The 21,122-nt window shown below is 49.2% G+C and overlaps 2 protein-coding genes across 4 annotated transcripts in view; one reads left to right on the top strand and one right to left on the bottom strand.

Moving 5' to 3' along the window:
- The window catches only part of RFC5 (replication factor C subunit 5), a 12,658-nt gene extending 8,145 nt beyond the window's left edge, over positions 1 to 4,513 (top strand). For all 3 annotated transcript variants that reach the window (XM_080986445.1, XM_080986447.1, XM_080986446.1), the window contains exons 8-11: positions 762 to 891; positions 1,699 to 1,776; positions 2,902 to 2,956; positions 3,545 to 4,513. In XM_080986445.1, coding sequence (XP_080842571.1) covers positions 762 to 891; positions 1,699 to 1,776; positions 2,902 to 2,956; positions 3,545 to 3,641 — 360 coding nt within the window. In that variant the 3' untranslated portion in view covers positions 3,642 to 4,513. The remainder of the gene's footprint in view (positions 1 to 761; positions 892 to 1,698; positions 1,777 to 2,901; positions 2,957 to 3,544) is intronic.
- Positions 4,479 to 21,122, bottom strand: WSB2 (WD repeat and SOCS box containing 2). The gene is made up of 9 exons (XM_080986385.1): positions 20,967 to 21,122; positions 16,814 to 16,985; positions 14,927 to 15,147; positions 13,819 to 13,953; positions 13,112 to 13,212; positions 12,600 to 12,772; positions 11,769 to 11,882; positions 9,192 to 9,299; positions 4,479 to 7,631 (listed from the first exon to the last, which is right to left on the bottom strand). The coding sequence occupies exons 1-9, from the start codon at positions 21,043 to 21,045 to the stop codon at positions 7,469 to 7,471; spliced, it is 1,266 nt and encodes a 421-aa protein (XP_080842511.1). The 5' UTR covers positions 21,046 to 21,122; the 3' UTR covers positions 4,479 to 7,468.

Below are 21,122 nucleotides of genomic sequence, written 5' to 3'. Positions count from 1 at the left end.
TGTGTGTGTGTGTGTGTCCATGCACAACAGCAAATGCATTGTACTCTCTCTGGAAATAGCATATGGCTCTCTGAATTCAAAATACACACTGCCCTGTGACAGTATGTGAAGAGGAGTCAGCGAAAGGTGAAAATGGGCCTGAGGGTTTGCAGCTCAGTGCCTGCCCTGCAACCCCCCTGCATCTTTGCAGCAGCCTCTTCTGTTTTGTAGCAGCCTGTAGTAGAGGCTCATTGTTTCTTTTTAGAGCCATGACTTCATCTGCAGCCACCTGCTTCCTCCTTCACCCCTTGGATGCAGCACCCAGTTGGTGCCTCTCCCCACCCTCCCAAGTAGCATCTTGCTCCCTCCTTCCCTCCCTCTCATCTGGAGTTGCCAGATTCCTCCTAGTTCTTAACAGCATTTTGTATTGACACAGATTCACTAGCCCACCTAACTAACACACCTCCATAGTTGGAGGCAGTAAATGATTCTGAAGCCCCAGGTGGGGAGCGGCCTCTTGTGTTCAAATCCTGCTTGAGGATTCCCCCCAGGCATCTGGTTGGCCACCATGAGAAGAGGATGCTGGACTAGATGGGTCATTGGCCTGATCCAGCAGTTTCTCCTTAGCCGCCTGTTCAGGGATGGCGGGAACTGGAGTGCAGAAGCTTCTGGAGGCTTCCCCTGCCCTGGTCTTAAAGTGGAGGCTGAATCAGCTTTGGTTGTTGGTGTCAATGCCTTTGTTCCTTTGCTGCACAGTGGTTTCTCTTCTCTTTCCCTGCCAGAGCACATCCATGGCCTTTGGAAAGGTGACCGAGGAGACAGTCTACACCTGCACAGGGCAGCCGCTCAAGTCTGACATTGCCAACATCCTCGATTGGATGCTGAACCAAGATTTCACCACTGCCTATCGCAGTATCCTTTGAACCCCATGCCAAGCGGAAATCCACCTGCAAAGCATTGGGCATAAACGGTGCCCTATATTCCTGATGTCGGCTGTTGCGTTTGTCTGCCCTTTCCTTCTCCAGCTGCACTGGTCCCCCCTTGGGGGCTTTCAGATCTGGGTTTTCCGTGGGCACTCCAGTAAGCAGGGATTCAGGTAGGGAATTGCATCCGTTCTGTAGAATGCACCTGTCGTGGACTTGCAGGATGCAGAGGAGTGGTGAGAGACAGCAGCCGGGGAACCCCTAGGGAAGAAGGCTGAGGGCCAGGGGATTGGAACGATGAGAGATCAGAGGGAGAAGCAGCAGCAGACTGGGAGGAGGAGATGTTAGAAGCTGAAGAGGCAACAGGGTTTAGTGAACAGGGAGAAGCTGAGGCAGAGAACAGTTCAGACTCTGAGGTGTAGGGTGGCGTGGAGGCAGGTTGCTGAAGAAGCCATGGGGCCTCCCTCTCCTGCTGCAAGCAGCTCATCTCCCCTCTGGTCTCAAAGAACTCTGAGAAATGAAACTGGCAGAGCAGAAGTTAGTTGTGCGCAGACGCTGCCCGAGACTGTGGGCAAGACCCTGGAGAGGAGGAGTCTTAGTGGACACTGGGAAAGCAAGGACCTTCAATCCTCAAAAATGCTTCTTCGGTGGAAGATCTAGAAAGAGTTGCTGAGACCTCTAGACCTGATCTGTGTTGTTTCCTTGAATAAAGGGTAAACTTCACCTGCTTCAGGTGAGCTACTGCTTTGTTGATGACTCCTACCCTTACAGTACCTCACCTTGACACTCTGCCCAGATATCATGGAGCTGAAAACGTTGAAGGGTTTAGCTCTTCAGGACATCCTGACAGAAATCCACTTGTTTGTCCACCGAGGTAAAAAAAACCGCTTGGGGGTTGGAGGCTTTCTCTGTGTTCTGAGACAGATCAGAGAGGCTGATCCAAGAAAGCCGAGTGGTTCAGAGTTCTGAAACCATGACGGCTGAGCATGCCCAGTAGCTGTTGTGGTATTGCCACTGTAGAGCATGATAAAAGGGGGACATCTCTGCCTGTGACTGTGTGTCTGCATGTGTGTGCAGGTCCTGCATTTGGCAGAGAGGGACCTTAAGAAGGTAGCACCTTTTCCCAGCAAAGTGGTCCTAAATGAGAACTTGGAACCCTTGTGGTGCAAAGCTCACAGAGTTTTCCAAACTGTCACAACACATTAGTGCGTCAGTTGCAGTGTGTTGTGTGAATGCTCCCTGCACTTCTCCCAGGGCTGGAAAGGGGTTGGTTTAACCTCTGGTTTACTAGTAAAACTGAATTACTGCGTCATGAAATGATACATGCCTAAAAAGCGTGTCACCAACATGAAAAGTTGGGAAAGCTCTGGGATAGTGTGTTTGACTAGGAGCTGGGAGACCCGGGTTTGAATCCCCACTGAGGCATTGAAGCTCATTGAGTTACCTTGGGCCAGTCACTGCCTCTCAGCCTAGCCTAACTCCCAGGGCTGTTGTGAGGGTAAAATACAAAGTGGGGAAGAAGCATGTACATCCACCTTGAGCTCCTTGGAGAAAAAAGCGGTATATAAAAAGTGAGAAAGAAATCAAACAAAAGCCATATTCATAGGCCTGCATTCTCCTGTGCGAGATTTAAATTATGATCCTCAATAAATCAGCCTTGTGTTTAACCACTATCCTAGTAGCTATAGGTGACAAAGAATAGCTTGCAGGCAAGTGAATGGGGTGGTGGATGAGGACCTGAACAGCCAGCATAGAAAACAAGAGGCCACCTAGAGGAGGGAGCCCCCCACCACCATTCTTCCAAGTCCAGCCCAGAAATACGGCCATCTTCTGCCGGCTCTCAGCAGGCTAGAGAACAACTTTGCAGGCTAGTGACTTTTGCAAGCTTCTTAGCAAGGTTGTAATCGACAAGCATGTCTTCCGTGACTGTTGTGGTGGAATAAAAGGGATTGCTGCCTTTTGGAAAATGTCAGTGATGGCCTTTTCTTTTGCTCTACAGTTGACTTCCCATCATCTGTACGAATCCAGTTGCTGATCAAGATGGCGGATGTTGAGTGAGTGTCACTGTATCATAAAACCGTCGTCTCTGGCAGGCGGGGGTGGGGATAGCTGCTCTTGAGCAGTGACCCAGAATATTGGATACATTCCCCTTAGTGTTCAAAGCCCTAAACTCATTTTCCCCAAGCCCAGAACTCTGTTCCTTTCTTTCTTTTTAATAAAGTGTTTTAGGGTAAAATAGGCATAGCTCACTTAAACTTAAAGCACCAATTAACTGTTTTCCAGTTGTAAACTTAAGGGGTATATATAAACATGCAACATTAGCTGTGGGCAGTTTCTGGAAGACAGGGATAAAGTTGCATTTGTTAAATATTTTCTCTGCCCCATGAGGGCTAGAACCCTGCATGTTCTCTTCCTCACTGTAATGAAAGCCAAGATTGCCTGGTATGCTGGGTGGAAGGCTCATATCGGGTCCGAATGGGCAAGGTCCTGGGTGAGCTGCTATTAACAGGTTTGTCCTTAACCAGTTCCCCCTCCAACCAAAAGCTGCTTTAGCATCTTGCTATTGTCTTGTACATCTGTCTGCCGCTTTAAAAATACAACTGACTGGTAGGAAGACTCATCCTCCATCCTCTCCTTTTCAGGCACCGCCTGGCTGCAGGGACAAGCGAGAAGATTCAGCTGGGGGCCCTTGTTGGTGCCTTCCAGGTCACCAGAGACCTGATCACAGCAGAGGCTTAGAAAAGCCCCTTTCTCTCCAGCTTCTCGTCTGCTGTCCGGTCTACAGCTTCCGCTTCTGCAGCTCCAAAAGACAGAACTCCTGTTTGGCTGTGCATCGGCGTTTATGGTAGCTCTTTACTGAGCTTCCTCAGAATTTAGGGTCACCTTAAGGCAGGGGTGGGGAACCCCTACCCTGCAGGCCAGATTCGGCCTTGCAATACCATTCCTTGAAGCCATGCCCACCTGCCCCTCACCTGCCATCAGATGTGAGACAGGCTCCCAAGTGGCTACAAAGGAGCAATCAGGAGCTTGAAGTGAGCTTCAGTTTCTTCTTCCCTAGAGCAAGGCTGACTCCCACCTTCTCCCACCCCCCTTTTCAGCAGCTGGTTTCCAGTGAAAACTTTCGCCAAGTAGGCAGCACCACCCCACCAGTCAATCATATGATGTCACAACGACATCAGGCGATTTACAGGTGGGTAGCCTCACCCACCTGCCACAGTTCATAAAACAGAAATGTGCTTTGGGGCAGAGGAGGGCAATTATTCAACATGGTCTCCAGGTCTAGATGGGTGCAGCAAGGTGCCATGCAGGAACAGAGGGTGAGCACCCTTGGCTTCCAGAGTGCGGGAAAAAGGAAAACACCTGCCTGTGTCAGGAGCGAGTAGCTCCCTGGATGCTTCCAGACCGCCTAACTGCCGTCAGCCCCAACAAACAATCAGAAATCAGGGAAGTCGGGGTCCAGTACCATACAGAAGGCCACAGGTTCCCCTAAGTTGCTTGAAAGCATCTCTTGAAAGGAGATTCTTGAAGTATTGCCTTCCTCCTATTGAAATGCAATAGTGGTTTTGTGTGTGTGTGTGTATTGTAATAAAGCCCGATTTTATTAGCACCTAGCCAAAGTGTCTTGGTTCAATACAGTTCTACATCCAGGGTGATAAGTAACCTCACCTAGTTTTTCTGCCTGGCGATGCAAGGCCAAACATGCTGCTAGTTGTGTGAATTGCAAATAGCAGGCATGCTTTAACATACATCAATAGAAGCTGCAGAGAGGCTTGAGCAGCAGGAGAGATGCAATCCAGGTGCTGGGAGCCAAAGTCACCTTGCCACCCACTGGCTTCTTGTGTGTTCCAGGAGCAGGATCCACTCCACCATATCAGCCCTCCAGATATTTAATGCTGTCATCTTCTCCGTGCTAAACATGCTGCACTCTTCCAACCACTTCCTTATAGGACTTGATTTCTAGACTGGTCATCAGCCTCTAGCCACACTTTCTGTAGTTAGGCGTGGAAACCAATTGGCTTCATTTATTCTCCCCATGACAATACGTTCACTAGAAATCTTGATAAATGAACTCATGTTCAGTCCAACATTTACCGTATTTTTCGCTCTATAAGACGCACCAGACCATAAGACGCACCTAGATTTTGGAGAAGGAAAACAAGAAAAAAAATATTCTGAATCCCAGAAGCCAGAACAACAAGAGGGATCGCTGCGCAGCGAAAGCAGCGATCCCTCTTGCTGTTCTGGCTTCTGGGATAGCTGCGCAGCCTGCATTCGCTCCATAAGACGCACACACATTTCCCCTTACTTTTTAGGAGGGAAAAAGTGAGTCTTCTAGAGCAAAAAATACGGTATGTAGTGTACAGGAGTGGGGAGAGACATTTCTATGAGACTAGCCTTGGAAGGTGGCTGCATTAAAGAGTGCAGCTTCCAGATGAAAGAGATCCGCTTTCGCCTGCAGCTCCTAAGCCAGCCACATACTTCCAACCAGTGTCCAGAACTCTGATCTCTTTGACAAAGACTCTGCCTAACACATCACATACATAAAGAGGCTAGAAGAGGAGAAAGCCAATACCAATGCCTTCAAACGTCTTGCACCATTATAGTGTCTCAAACTGAAGCTTTTAACACCTCTGCATCTTTAGGGGGACCTGCCACCCTGTTGGGCCTCTTGCCCTTTCAAAATATTATCCAGGGCTAGGAGCAGCTGGCGCAAATTGTATAGCAGCGACAATAAACCTGTGGCCCTCAGAGGCTCCATCTCTCCATCAGCCCTAAATCCCACCGTTCCTCCAAGGAGCTCAAGCTAGTATAAACAGTTCTGCCTCTCCCTTTTATCCTCACAGCCGCCTTGTGAGGTACCCTGGGCTGAGAGATGGGTGATTAGAGCAGGGTCAGCCAGTAAGCTTGAGAACACAGGAAAAGACGGCTGGATCAGGCCATTGGCCCTTCTCGTCCAGCGCCCTGTTCTCACAATGGCTAAGCAGATGCTTGTGGAGGCCATCATGGCTAGAAGCCATTGATAAGCCTTTGTGAATTTGTCTAATCCTCTTTCAAAGCCATCTGAGTTGCTGGCCATCACTGCCTCCATGGTTCAAGTACGTTTCACGACTGAGCAGAGATTTGAATCCTATCCCTTCTTCCAAACACAGGTTGAAATAACTTGTTCTGTAGTTCAGAGTCTTCTCACAGAACAGCCAGGGAATGATGGGAGTTGTAGGCCAAGCTGCCTCCGAAGGGCCACAGTTTCCCCTGACCTGATTTATGCAAAATCTCTTCAACTGGATAGGTTGAACCTGGGATTTCTGCATGCAAAGTCTGTGCCCTAAGCCTTGATCTCCCATAAACTTTGACCATTATCCATGCTGACTGGAGCTCACAAGACCTGAAGTCAACAACAGCTGCTGAGTCAGATGTTCCTCACCCCTTTGCTATTTCTCCCTCTTCCACACACTGAATTCACTCGAATTATTACTTCAACTTCCTGCATGATTCTGTTGAAACTAACATAAGGGAACCTCCTGCCACATCTCAACCTCAATTCTTTAGGGGGGGGGGGGGAATCTGCTCCAAAATGAACTATTAACTTTGAAATACAGTGGTACCTCTGGTTAAGAACTTAATTCGTTCCGGAGGTCCATTCTTAACCTGAAACTGTTCTTAACCTGAGGTACCACTTTGGCTAATGGCACCTCCCGCTGCCGCCGCGTGATTTCTGTTCTCATCCTGAGGTAAAGTTCTTAACCCGAGGTACTACTTCTGGGTTAGCTGAGTCTGTAACCTGAAGCATTTGTAACCCGAAGCGTTTGTAACCCGAGGTACCACTGTAGTCCTCTACAGCCATAGCACCTGCGTTGAGGACATTCTTCCAAACCTCTTCCTCCCCATCCTAAACCAAGAGATGTTCAAAGCATCACTTTTAGTCCTTAACAGGACAAAAAGGTTAATCTTCTCCCTCCAGGGTATACCAAGACCCCCTGCCTCCTGGCTTCACCATTAATGTTGAAGGCTGTGGTCCAGATCCAAAGAACAGCAGCCAGATCCAGGCCTGAGATACCTTAGTTGGTAGCGCATGAGATTCTTAGTCTTAAGGGTTATGGGTTCAAGAACCATGTTGGGCAAAAGATCCCTGCATTGCAGGGGGTTGAACTAGATGACCCCCCGTGGTCTCTTACAATTCCATGATTTGCAGACTAACACCTGCAGGCAACAGTTCTTTCCCGGTGGCTCCCATGTAAGGTTTCGGCTCCCGATGTCCAAAAGGGAGCAGCTGCATTTAAATACAAAAGTCCTAGAGAAATGTACATCCTACAGGACTGCAGCAGTCAAATCTCTGTAGGGCTGACACACAAAAGAGATTCTTCCTATAGCCCATCTGTGCTTGTCCAGATATAAAAAGTCACTTTAACCAAGTAAACCCACACAAAAGGAGCAGGGGTGAAACCAGACCGTTTGGGCCTCCCTGTGCCGCAAAACACCAAAGCATATCGCACGAGCGATCGGCAAGGCCAGCCGCCCCCTCCGTCCAGCGGACCGCAGGCACTGCTCCGTCAAGCCACATCACAGCCTTACAAAGTCCTGTAGGTGAGGAAGTCCTTCATCTTCTTTGGGATGGGTAGCTTCAGCACCTGGTACGTCGTGAAGCAGCTGCGGAGGACCTTGCGGCACAAGTGCTTGAGGGAGGAGAGGGCCTGGGGAACCGTCCAAAACTGAGCGTGGCCATCTCTTGTTCTACGACGAGAGGAAGGGATTGGGGAGGTGAAAGGAGGCTGCAGAAACTGTTCACTGAGCAAAGAGGTGGTGCAAACATCAGGCCAGGTGATAGCAGGTTGCATATTATAATGATCACCCATTTTTCATAATCAATCAATTCATTGTCTAACCTGCCCTTCCTCCCATAGGAGCCCAGGGTGGCAAACATCAACAAGCTAACACCGTGCAATGTAAATCCATCTGTAGAGCTAGGAAACATTAACATAACGATGGATGGGATCTGGGGAAAGCCCCCTTTCCCATGCCTACCAAAAGCCACTCTTCTGCTGTTTGTTTTTGGAATGTAAGAAGTTGCTATATATGGGGGAAATTGGATCCATCTAGCTCAGTAACATCTTCATCTGTGGGTTCTCAAAATTTGGGGGGCCTCCACCTTCTCCTCGGCTGCATCAACTCATCCCCAGTGCGGCCCCCTACCCTATAAAAAGTATTATTCGGAATAGCAGTTTGCGAGACCCACTGACACAAGAATATTCACGTCATTCACAATGAATTGCACGTTTGTTAAAAATCCAATTAAAACTATTTCGTTTAATTAATTCAACAAAACAGATTATCTTGATCAAGTGACACCAGCTCTTCAATGTCTGCCTGCCACTTACATCCCCCTGCCGCCCCCTTGCCTCTTAGCACCCCCACTAGGCAACCCCACCTCTCCCCAGGAGGTGCAGCGCCAATTTGGAGACCACTGGTTTACACTAGCTGGCAGCTGCTTTCTGAAGTTTCAGGAAGGTTCTCTCCTAGCGGTACCTGGAAATGCCAGGGGTTGAACCTAAGTCTTCCTCCATGCAAAGGTGATGTTCTGCCACTGGGAAAAGGCCATCCTGCCCTTCACTCTCCAAGCGTGAGGGCCAAGTCACATCTACGCCACACATTTAGAACACATGGCTCCCTCTCAATGCATCCTGGGAACTGTAGTTTGTTCTGGGAGTGGAAGTCCTGTGCGGTGAGGGGTGAACTACAGTTCCCAGGATTCTTTTAGGGACACAATGGCTGTTGAAGTGGTACAATAATGCAGAGGTGACTCGAGAAGTCTGGAACACAGGAAGGTGCCTTCTACTGAGTCAGACCATTGGCCCATCTCGCTCAGTACTGCCAACACTGACTGGCAGCAACTCTGCAGAGTTTCAAGCAGCGGACATTTCCAGTCCTGTCTGGAGATGCCGGGGATTTCGCCTGGGACAGAGATAGACAGATGCTATACTACTGTGCTATGGCCCTCCTCAACAATGCTTTAACAGGCAACTGCCACTCACTTTGCTCTAACCATGAGAGCTAGAAGCAGGACTTCTTTCGAAGTGGAAGCTCTGTCTTCGCATGTCAGTCGATGCCAGTTTCTTGGATTCATGCCCCAGTTGGCTAGAGTGTGGTGCTGATTAATGCCAATGTTGTGGGTTTGATCCCCCCACCTGTGTATTTCTGCATTGCAGGGGGGTGGCCTACATGACCCTCAAGGTCCCTTCCAACTCTATAATTCCATGATTTGGAAAAAGGAAGCTGCCCTGCCGAAGAACTTACCCTGTAGCAATGATCCCCCCGTGGGGGAAATAGGTGCAGCAAAGCCCATTCTTCACTGGGGCAAAGGCAACTGGGCTCCCCAGCTCCAAGGCCCAGATCCTCAGGAGCCTAGAGGAGAATAGAGAGGTACCCTTATCTGGAAAACTAGTCCAAAGAACATCAGAAGAGGCCCGCTGGATAAGGCTGGCCTCTGATACCATCAGCCATGACATCCTTCTGGGCCGTCTAGAGGAGCTGGGAGCACTGTTACACAGTGGTTCCGGCTCCTTCCTCCTGGGCCATGTCCAAAATGTGGTGTTGGGTGATGAGTGTTCAGACCCCTGGGCTCTCACTTGTGGGGTGCCTCAGGGTTCCATCTTCTCCCCCATGCTTTTTAACACCTACATGAAGCCGCTGGGAGAGATCATCAGGGGGTTGGGCTGGGTATTCATCAATATGCGGATGATACCCAGCTCTACCTCTCTTATCAGAACCAGTGAGGGCAGTGAAGGTCCTGTGTGAGTGTCCGGAGTCGGTTGGAGGATGGATAGCAGCTAACAGATTGAGGATGAAGCCTGACAAGACAGATGTACTATTCTTGGGGGACGGGGGCGGGCTGGTGTGGAGGACTCCCAGGTCCTGAATGGGGTAACTGTGCCCCTGAAGGACCAGGTGCACAGCTTGGAAGCCATTTTGGACTCACAGCTGTCCATGGAGGCACAGGTCAATTCTGTGTCCAGGGGAGCTGTCTACCAGCTCCATCTGGTATGCTGGCTGAGACCCTACCTGCCTGTAGACTGTCTCACCAGAGTGGTGCATGCTCTAGTAATTTCCCGCTTGGACTACTGCAATGTGCTCTACGTGGGGCTACCTTTGAAGGTGACTCAGAAACGGCAATAAATCCAGAATGTGGCAGCTAGACTGGTGACTGAGAGTGGCTGAGACCATATAACACCGGTCCTGAAAGGCCTACATTGGCTCCCAGTACATTTCCGAACACAATTCAAAGTGTTGGTGCTGACCTTCAAAGCCCTAAACAGCCTCAGCCCTGTACCTGAAGGAGAGTCTCCACCCCCACTGTTCAGCCCGGACACTGAGGTCCAGCTCCGAGGACCTTCTGGTGGTTCCCGTACTGCGAGAAGTGAGGTTACAGGGAACCAGACAGAGGATTTTCTCAGTAGTGGCGCCCTGTGGAACGCCCTCCCATCAGATGTCAAGGAAATAAGCAACTATCTTACTTTTAGGAAACATCTGAAGGCAGCCCTGTTTAGGGAAGTTTTTAATGTTTAATCCTGTTTAATGTTTTTAATATTCGGTTGGGAGCTGCCCAGAGTGGCTAGGGAAACCCAGCCAGATGGGTGGGGTATAAATAATCAGTTGTTGTTGTTGTTGTTGTCTGTGTCAGGGGTGGGATAACTGGGGGCAGGCAAAGGGAAGACTATGGCTTTCATGGCATCCTCCTGGGCTTCCCAGAGGCAACTTGCTAGCTGTTGAGAGCGTCAGAAAATCCTGGCTGTTTGGATCAGGCCAAAGGCCAAGCAAGCCCAAGCAAGCATCCTCCTCTTACAGTAGCCAGCTAGATGCCAGTGGGAAGCCCCCAAGCAGGACCCAAGTGCCACATCTCTCCCCACTTGCAGTTTCCAGCAACTGTTATTCAGAGGAATGCACTGCCTTCAACAATGGAAGGTAAAAGTTGGCCCCTGTGGGCTGTGGCCATTCTAGCACTGTGACCACTGACCACTTTATCCTCCACGCAAGCCATTTCCACTCAGCATTAGAAACTCAGGTATATAAACTAGGCACCAAATGGCTCCTTAAACCAAGGTTACAATCACCAAAAAGGAATGTCTAGTTGCCATTTTGGGGCAAGACAGCCTGAAAGTCTTATTTTTCAAAGGATGGACTGGCGGCAATTGATTCTCAGTTAAACATCTGGCTAGTTCAGATGACCACCTTGAGCCAAGTTAAGAACTTTGGGAACTGAAAGAAGAAAAGTCACTTGATCCAGGGACAGTCCACATATCTATCAGCCTATTCCTACCTCTCCCTTTTTTAATGGCAACATGGACCATTCATAACGTAAGAATGTTCTTCACAACTGTGAGCAGGGCAGTGGGGTGGGGTAACTGAAGGCAACCTGCAACAGTCAACAGGTTGTTCACTGCTGATGCTCAGGCTGCACAGAAATAGCATTTTGGTTCCTGAAATTCATCCTGATTGTGCAGGTAAAATATAACGGATAGAATTCTACAGGATGGGGTATTAGTGTGTAAAAACAGGCAAAATCCGATGATCCCCAGGCATGCACCTCCAGATGGTGACGTCACAAGCCATCCTGGAGCCCAGGTGTCTTCACTTGGTTACAAATGGCCAATAGCCAGGTGCAAAATACGCCTGGATAATTTCAAACACTGTGTGCACTACCGCCAAGACACATTTGAACAAGGTATAGTGCCTCTCCCTTCTCTCAACCCTAACCCAAGCATCTTGGTCCTGACTTGAAGGCCCCCCATGCCAGGCAAAAGTACCTGGCCATCACCAATGGCCATCATTTTGCATGAAGAGCGCACCATGAACAGGAAGGCAATAGAAACTCACCTGTCATCTGCCACCGTCGCCAGGTAGAGGCCTTCAGGTGAGAAGCAGGCCGATCGCAGGGAGCTGGCATGGAAGTCAGCGCCATGGTCCAGGGCCGGCTGCAGCGGAACGTGGCTGCAGAAGAAAGGAAAGGTTGGTCTGTTTCCCTCCAGAAGTCAGGAGAGATACCTTCAACCTAAAGGGGTCATTCTGTTACCCATCTTTGAAGATGGCTATCCCAGAAGAAACTTAGAAGGGAAGATCCAGCATGAAACAGCTGAACTGCAGCTTATCAAAAAGGTCTGTTCAAGTCTGAATAGAAACCATGGTTTCCTGTGCTGCTACGGTTTACTCAGCAATACCAAGGTGGCTGTGTTATCACCAGTTAGTGCTGCTGGGAAGGCTCATTTTGCACACATTAAAGCTTTCAGATACAAAGAATCGCCCAAGGCAAAAGGTTTCTGCGTTGCAGGGAGCTGGACTAGAAGACCCTTGTGGTCCTTTGCAAGTCTACAATTCCTAAGGTCCTAAGATTTCTTCTCAGTGGCTAAAAAGCTCCTCTTTCATTCTGGCTGGGCAGCTCAAGGGCTTAGGGCACAGAGACTCTGTTGCAGAAACAGTCGAGGGTGTTTTGACACACCCACCACAACTGCAGACCACCTCACTTCTCCCTGTACACCAAACATCAGCCTTAGCATTACCCTTCAGTCAGTCAAAACCAGCATTCCCCTGGAGCACAGTAGTGTTTTCGTCTCAAAACAGGGGTGGGACAGGCAAGAAGTGCCAACCAAAAACACTGCTTCCTTGGCAAAGCCAGAGGACTGCACCCCTTCCGATAGCTGACTCCCTTACCAGAGGGATTTCAGCTGCTCCCCTGTGCAAGGATCCCAGAGGATCACATAGGTGTCGTACGAGGCAGTCGCGAGAAGTGCAGAGTCCGGGGAGAAGGCACAGGACACGACACAGCCCTGGTGCCCCTCCAGTTTCCTGAGGAGGCTGTAGGAATCCATACTCCATAGCAGGGCCTGCAAGGGAGGCAAAAATCACTTTAAAAACAAACAAACCAGACTGTTCTCAAAGGCCTGCCGGGATAAAACAGCCTTCACTTACTGCCCAATGCGGCCCCCAGAATGTGGTCTAGAAGGGAATGTGGCCCTCAGGCCGGAAAAGGACCCTCACCCCTGACCTTGAACTTAGATATTTTGCTGTTTGCTTAGTTTGCTGTTTGATGGGGAATTTATTGGAAAGCCTGTTTCTTTTCAAAATGGCCTGGTAAGAACACACCCTAAATAGAGGTTGACAGCTGCTGCTATGGGGTCAGAGGGGCCACTCACAGTCTTCACCACCACTCAGGCAAGACCCACCGATTTCTCTCCAGCTGCAGAGCACAGCATGCGACCATCAGGGGAGGTGCAGCAGCAGTAGACCCACCGCATGTGTCCAGAGAGCACCTTCAGTTGTTTCCCTGGGGAAATTGAGAAAAGCATTAGCAAGTTAGAGTCATAAATCGTAGAGTTGGAAGGGAGCCCAAAGGGCACCTATTGCATCTATATACAGAAGACAAATCACATTGACTCCCACAAGCCAACGTAGAAAAAACATATATGATCCAGAGTGGTCTGGAGACAGGGGGCATGGCCTAGGGAGAGTTCCAGGGGCCAGACAGAGGGGCCTCAAGGGCCACGTTTGGCTCTCCTAGCGTAATCTGCTTTTCCCATTTTTCCCCAGCCAGCCTGAAGAGAAGCAGGAAAATGCAAAGGCGTTTAGCTTATAGGCCTGTAACAAAAAAAGTAATAACCCAGAAGGCACCTCTGAAAATGTGATCTATATGCCCAATTGCTATGCCACTAAGTTTCCTGCCAAACTGCCCTGGGCTGCGTACACAGCATACAATGAAAGCACATTCCGCTGCCCTGTCCAGAGAATTGTGGGAATTGTAGTTTAAGGGGGCTGAGAAGGGTGAACCACAGTTCCCAGGATTCTTCAGGGCAAACCAACGTGGTTTAAATGCGCTTTATGCTGTATGCCCATTTCCCAGACCCAGACAAAGGACCACATCGCTCACTCTTACCGTTTTGACTCAGGTCCCAGACGCGCAGGGTTTTGTCACGCGAGGCGGAGATGAGGATTGAACGGCTGTCACCGGGTGCAAAGCTCAAATCTCTCACCACGTCCTGATGTCCCGAGAGGTTGAACAGCAAGCGCCCTGGAAGGAGCAGCAGACGGCAAGGCGTGATTACCACCACCCCAGAACCAGAACCATATTGTTCTAAAGGTAAGTTAAAGGGACCCCTGCCCGTTAGGTCCAGTCATAACCGGGGTTGCGGCGCTCATCTCGCTTTATTGGTGCACGGAAGCGCTGTTTACCTTCCCGCCGGAGCGGTACCTATTTATCTACTTGCACTTTGATGTGCTTTCGAACTGCTAGGTTGGCAGGAGCAGGGACCGAGCAATGGGAGCTCACCCTGTCGTGGGAATTCGAATCGCCGACTTCTGATCGGCAAGCCCTAAGCTCTGTGGTTTAACCCACAGCGTCACCCGTGTCCCATTGTTCTAAAGAAGATGGGTCAATTGCTCTTGATGGGCCTAAAGAGGATGTAATTCAGGGGTGGGGAACCTGCAGCTCTCCAGATGGTGCTGGAATACAACTCCCATCATTCCCACCCTTGGCCACGCTGGCAGGGACTGATGGGAACTGGAGTCTAGAAATACAAGGAGGGACATAGGTTCCAAGACCCCTGATGCTCTCATTTATTTATCAAAGCGGTTTACAACATACGATTTATCCAGAGCTGATTCAGCTTCTCCTGCTTCAGAAGTTACGGAGAAAGAGAGCTCTCCATCATCAGCATACTGGTGTACACCTTGCTCCAAAACTCCTAATGACCATTCCCAGCGCTTTCAGGTATGTTAAATAACACTGGGGAGAGGAGAGGAGCCTGTGCCAGGGAGAGAGACATACATGGACCAATTTCCTTCACTCCCTCACATTCACATTCAGACCTCACGCTGGTAAGAATGGGTGGCAGCTTCAGCAGACATTATTGGCTAAAGGGGAGTGATCGTAGACTCCTACAATTACAGACTTGGAAGGGACACCAAGGGTCATCTAGTCCAACTCCCTGCGATGCAAAGACCACCTTCGTTTTTTCCAGCAGAGAAGAACAGAACCAGGTTACCTGTCTGCACCTCCCAGACTTTGATTTGCCCGTCATTCAGGCCAGTGGCGAGGACCAAACACGCAGGACTCGGCGCCCACAGGATGTGTTTCCTTGAACGGGAAGGCAGCCAGGAGCTGAAGGCCAAGCCCCAGACGATCTGCCCACACTCCAGCGTCTTCTCCTTGACCCTGCCACGGCCCCTGGCCTCGGCTTTCGTGCACTCTGAAGCTTTGCAGTTCCTGTGGGGTGCAGGCAGGCAGGTCACCTAAGGCAGTATTGGTCTCTGTTCCCAAGGAGCTTACAAGTCCAGCATAGGGCCCGTCTGAACAATGCAGTTAGAGCTGCGCTTTAAACAGTCATGGCTTCCCCCAAAGAATCCTGGGAAGTGTAGGCCATTAAGAGGGGATGAGAGTTCTTAGGAGACCTGCATTCACCTCCCAGAGCTACAATTTCCAAAGTGGTTTAATGGGTGATCCCTCTTCCCAGGGAATTCTGGGAACAGTGCCAGATTTAGGGTGGTAAAGGGACCCCTGACCATTAGGTCCAGTCCTGGACGACTCTGGGGTTGCGGCACTCATCTCGCTTTATTGGCCGAGGGAGCCGGCATACAGCTTCCGGGTCATGTGGCCAGCATGACTAAGCCGCTTCTGGCTAACCAGAGCAGCACACGGAAACGCCGTTTACTCTGAGGTGCTTTCGAACTGCTAGGTTGGCAGGAGCAGGGACCGAACAACGGGAGCTCACCCCGTCACTGGGATTCGAACCGCCAACCTTCTGATCGACAAGTCCTAGGCTCTGTGGTTTAATGGGCAGTACAGGGAAATTGCCCAGGGCACCAAACTGAGGGGGCACAAAATAAATAATAATAATAATAATAATAATAATAATAATAATAATATCACCTATATTTATATAGGTACCTACTGAGAAGATCCATAAAAGAGCAACTGTACCAAAAGGGATTATTGTGAAAATAATATAAAAATTGGAGGAAGGGCGGTGATGCCAAATTTTGTCCTCGCTCAGGGCACCATATTACGAATTCCAGCCGTGATGGGAACTGTAGCTGCGTGAGGAGAATACGGTCTCCTAACAACTCTCAGTAACATAACCCACCCGAAGGTCCCAGGGCAGGTTACAACAATTAAAGCACAATATTAAGAACAGTTTAAAAAACAACCGACACCCACAGAAATCAAGTGGGTCCTAAAAATAAAAGAAGCCGGCACAGAGACATGCCTCTAGCATTCACCAAAGACTATACAGTTATTCCTTGGGTTACAGACGCTTCAGGTTGCACTTTTTCAGGATACGGACGCACCGAAACCCAGAAGTACCGGAACGGATTACTTCCAGATTTCAGCGCTTGCGCATGTGCAGAAGCACTAAATCACACTTTGCACATGCGCAGAAGCGCCAAATCACAACCCACACATGCGCAGACATGGCGCCGCGGGTTGCGGATGCTGCGGGTTGCGAATGTGCCTCCCGCATGGATCACATTCGCAACCTGAGCGTCCACTGTATAATGAAGGGTACCAGACGCACCTCTGTGAGGAAAGAGTTTCACAACTTAGGGGCTGCCACAGAGAAGGCCCTTTCTCGGGGTTGCCAGCCCCATGAGCTTCTGAGAGTGGTGGAGCAACCTAAAATCCCTCTCTGCCTTTCTTAATGATGAGTCGATTATGGCTTTAAGCACCTGAAACTGGGCCCTGACATGAATAGGCAACCTTAACAGACCATACTTCCAGGATCTGGGGGGGAGCCATGATTGTTTAAAGTGAAACAACGCTGCTTTAAATGTATAATGTAAATAGGGACTTCACCTAGCAAAGAAACAACAGCTAGAGAGCCAAATGTAGCTCCAGACACACACACCCCCGCCCCGTCAAGATGGCTACTCACTGCTGGGTTCCCTCCAAAGGCCATGGGAGCAGCTTGACAATGCAGTGGCCCTGAGACCAGGCAAACCACGTGCCGTCCGGGGAAAAGGCCACGCTCCACGTCTCGCAGCTGGATTTCCAGTCGTATTGCTGAGGCTGCCCTGGCTTTAGCTCGGCCAAGAGGATGGGCTCTCCTAAGGCATAAGACATAAGGGAGGGGAGGGAGAGAGAGAGCTTCCATCATTACCTGCTGGACCCCTGGAGGACCCTGAACACTGCTTGTGCGCTGGATGGTAAGGAAAAGAGAGACTCGGGGGGGGGGGGAGGCCAGCAAATCCATGTCAACGTCTCCAACTGGCAGCTCTTGAGGCCTCAGGACTGGGAAGGGGAGAGAAATGCCACCTGCGGATTATTGGCCTCCCACCCACTCTTTTTTGGGGGGAGGTATGGTTTTTGCTTTGTTGCTGCTGTCGGAAAGGGATGGAGGGTCCTTGCTGTGGATGCTTGTGGGCAACAACTCATACCACCACCCCAGGCGAGAGCTGGATGGAATGGAGAGGGAGGGGAGAAAGATGCTGAGTTACTCGGGGGCCGCAAAGTAAGTTGCCACAGAGTGGGGCCCTCTTTGTGTGAGAGACAGAGAGGAAGTGGGCTACCAAAATAAAATAAACACATGAATGAATGAATGAATGAATGTGAAACATGGGGTGAGAACTGTCATTAAAACCACTGGTTGCTTCATATGTTTGAATGCACTGCTTGTTTTTCACCTAGGGATTTGGCTAAATTGGAAATATAAATTTTTGCTTCCCTGATGACAGAATTGTTACGTCATTTATTGGACGTGTTTATGCGATTTTTGCATATTTTTATATTTATCGCATTTCTATCTCAACTTTTTCTTTAAGTTTTTATTTATACTTTTCAAGTTTATACATTTCATTAGTTTTACAATCAAATTAAAATTTCAAATTCTGACTTCCTTTCTCCTCTTTCTGCATATCCAAATTTATTTAATTTGCTCATTTCACTGGGCAACAATTTTTTACTTTTTGAATGTTGTCTAGATTTCTACAACTGATTTAGGGTATTTTTGCACTGCTGAATCAGGAAATGGCATCCATTTCTCTCCATCAGGTCAGGTTTACTGTAAACTGAATGGTGGGCATTGATAAAGCTAAGTACACGTAAATTGCATGTTGCTTCACCATTTTTCAAACTTCAGGGCTTGAACTTCCATTTCTTGGAACTCCTGGAATGCTCAGCAGCAGGGAGGTCTCTCTTCAGAGTCCAACAGTAGTCAGCCATCATGACTGCGTCCCAGCGACCCTGATACCTGGTCTCCATCTCTTTCATGTCCTGATGGAATCTCTCCCCCTGCTCGTCACTCATTGAACCCAGGTTCTCAGGAAACCGGTCCATATGTGAAAATAGGTAGTGCATCTTGACGCTCATGTTGCAGCCCAGGTTTCTGAAAGCAGTCAGCATGTTGTTGACAAGTTCTGCGTAGTTTCTGGCCTTATTGTTGCCAAGAAAGTTCTTCACTACCAGAACAAATGCCTTCCACGCTTCCAGTTCCACTTCGTTCATTGAGTTTCCAAACTCTGGATCTCTGATGAGCTGATGGATCTGAGGACCGTCAAAGATGCCAGCTTTCAACTTCTCCATGGTCAATCCTGGAAAAGCCTGGCACAAGTAAGTGAAGCAGTCACCATCCTTGTCCAGAGCCTTGGTGAACTGCTTGATTAAGCCAAGCTTGATGTGCAGCGGTGGGAAGAGTATTCTGTCTCTGTCCACCAGAGGGTCGTTGATGACGTTCCGTTTTCTGCAAGGCACCAATTCTTCCCGCACAGGCCAGTCCTTCTTCGTGTAATGCTGAGCACGGTCCCTACTATCCCACATGCACAGAAAACATGGGTACTTGGTGAAGCCAGACTGTTGTCCCAACAAAAAGTTCACCATCTTCAGGTCAACACAAATAAACCACTTATGCTGATCATAACCAATTTTCTCCAGCACATGCTTCACCGCTTCATAGTTCTCCTTCAGTGTACTCGAGTGAGCCAGGGGTATAGAGGCAAACTGGTTGCCGTTGTGTAGCAGAACACATTTCAGTGATCGCTTGCTGCTGTCAATGAACAGTCTCCAATCTTTGGGTTCGTACTGTGGCACTCCAAGCTTGAGCAGAAGCTGCGCAATATCTGCACAGTACACCAAGTCCTTCTCTTCCGAGAAAAAACGGAGGTACTCTTGATGCCTGTTGTGGAAGAAGCTGATGCGAGCACTGTCAGAGAGGAGGTTTTTTTCCTTCAATCTGGATGCCAACAGTTCGGCAGAGTCCTTTGACAAGCTGAGGTCGCGAACTAGATCATTCAACTCCTTTTGGGAAAATGGATGTGGAGCATCATCTTCAAGAACCACTTCTTCTTCTTCATGTCCTTCAACACTGGAGGCATCTTCATCACTAATGTCAGGAAGTTCTCTGAAGATAGGCACTGGAATTTCATCACAATGAGCTACAGAACGACATGCTGATTGAAGATCAGGATACTTCGAGGGGCGGCTGCCCCATTAACTTAGTTTTGATCCCCCAACTTTATGCTTTGCCACACCAATTTATGGAAGATTTCGAGTTTTTATGACTTCAAACTGATCCCTTTTTGACATAATCACCCAGAACTATCGGACCTGAATACTTCTGGTTGTTAAAATAATCATTTCCAATCAAAACAATTATTCGACATGGCATTTTACCCCCACCAACTTCTTCTAAAATGCTCCACACAAGCGTACATGTGAACAAAAACGTAAAAAAAGACATGTGGCCATAGCTCAAAAACTTGACCTGATTGAGCAAAACCAATGTGATTTTTGGATTCAGCGCATCAGATTCGTCCTAAATCAACTGAAAAAACGCAGACAACAAATTTGTTGTTGACCAGTGATCTACTTTAAATATAGACTCTTATGAAACTGCTAAGGTTTTCATCTGTTTGCAATTTATCTGTAAATATTCAATAAACCATTTCCAATCTTTTATAAAAAGTTTGTTATCTTGATTTCTTATTCTTCTGGTAAGTTTTGCCATTGCTGCATATTCCATAAGTTTTTGTATCCATTCTTCCTTTGTTGGGCTACCTCAACTTTTTCTTCAAGGATCCAATGGTTCTCCCCCTCCTCATTTAATCCTCACATCAACCCTGTGAAGTAGATTAAGCCGAGAGGGGATTTGAACCAACTTCTTCCAGGTCCTAGTCTAACCACTACACCACACTGGGTGCTTTTCCTCTGTTTATTTTTACCTGCTCTGGGATTGAAAGCATACAGTGAAGAGCAGTTTATAAATTCTGCTGTTAATAATCATAAATGTTGGCTGTTCGCTGTCCATTTCAACACCTCCCAAATCCTGGAGAGGCTGAGGTGTTGCCAGTCAGTGTAGACAGCACTGAGCTTGATGGGGGCACTGGTCTCACTCAGGCAGGTTCCTATGGAGCAACTGTCCTTTCAGAAGTTCAAAATGCACCTTTCGCAGCTGAAGCGTTTAACTCAATAAACAATTCACTTTAATTACCTTTATATCCTCCCCTTCCTCCCAGTTGCTCAAGGTAGTGTTCAGAGTTCTCCCCTACCCATCCCATCCTCCCAGCAGCCCTGTGAGGTGCGTCAAGCTGAGAAACGAGTGGCAAGCTCAAGATCACCCAGGGCGCTTCCTGGATCTATGGGGATTTGAACCCTGGCCTCCCAAGTCCCAAGTCCGGCGCTCCATTGCACTATACCAGTTTGCGTTAGTTGCGCAGGTCTGAACGCTGCCCAGCTGATCTGACTTTGGACGGCTCCTCTTGAGACGCGCTCATTGGGTGCTTTTTGTACAGCGCGAATCTGGACATGCCTACTCAGAAGTAAGCCCCACTGAGAACAGGACTGACTCCCGGGTTATACACCGGCGGCAGCGGGGAGTTATCCCTGGGCGTGAGAACGGAGATGCCACCAGGTCCCCATTTTTCGGCGGCGAAATGTTGGACGGGGCGGGGAGGGAACCGCGGCTGCTTTTCCCCCTCACTTTCTCTCTCTCCCTTTCCCACCCCCACCCACCCACCAAAGCCAACCCCCCCGGGGGTTGGGGCTTTCACAAAGGCGGCATAACACGCGTGCGATCGCCCGTCGAGCCCGCTCACCCTCCGCCGCTTCTCTCTCCGCCGCCGCCGGTTCCCGCAGCGGCCGCTGCTGTCCAGGCTCCCCCGGAGGCGCCTCCATCCGGACCGCATCGGAAGCGGCCGATCCCGGCGACAAGGTGGAGATTTCCTCTTCCAGTTCCGACGGCCGTCACCAGT

This window comes from Podarcis pityusensis (assembly GCF_964106645.2).
Source record: "Podarcis pityusensis genome assembly, chromosome: 16".
In the NCBI taxonomy this organism is placed as follows: domain Eukaryota; kingdom Metazoa; phylum Chordata; class Lepidosauria; order Squamata; family Lacertidae; genus Podarcis; species Podarcis pityusensis.
Note: the sequence above shows the minus strand (reverse complement) of the source record. Positions and strands in the feature narration are given on the sequence as shown.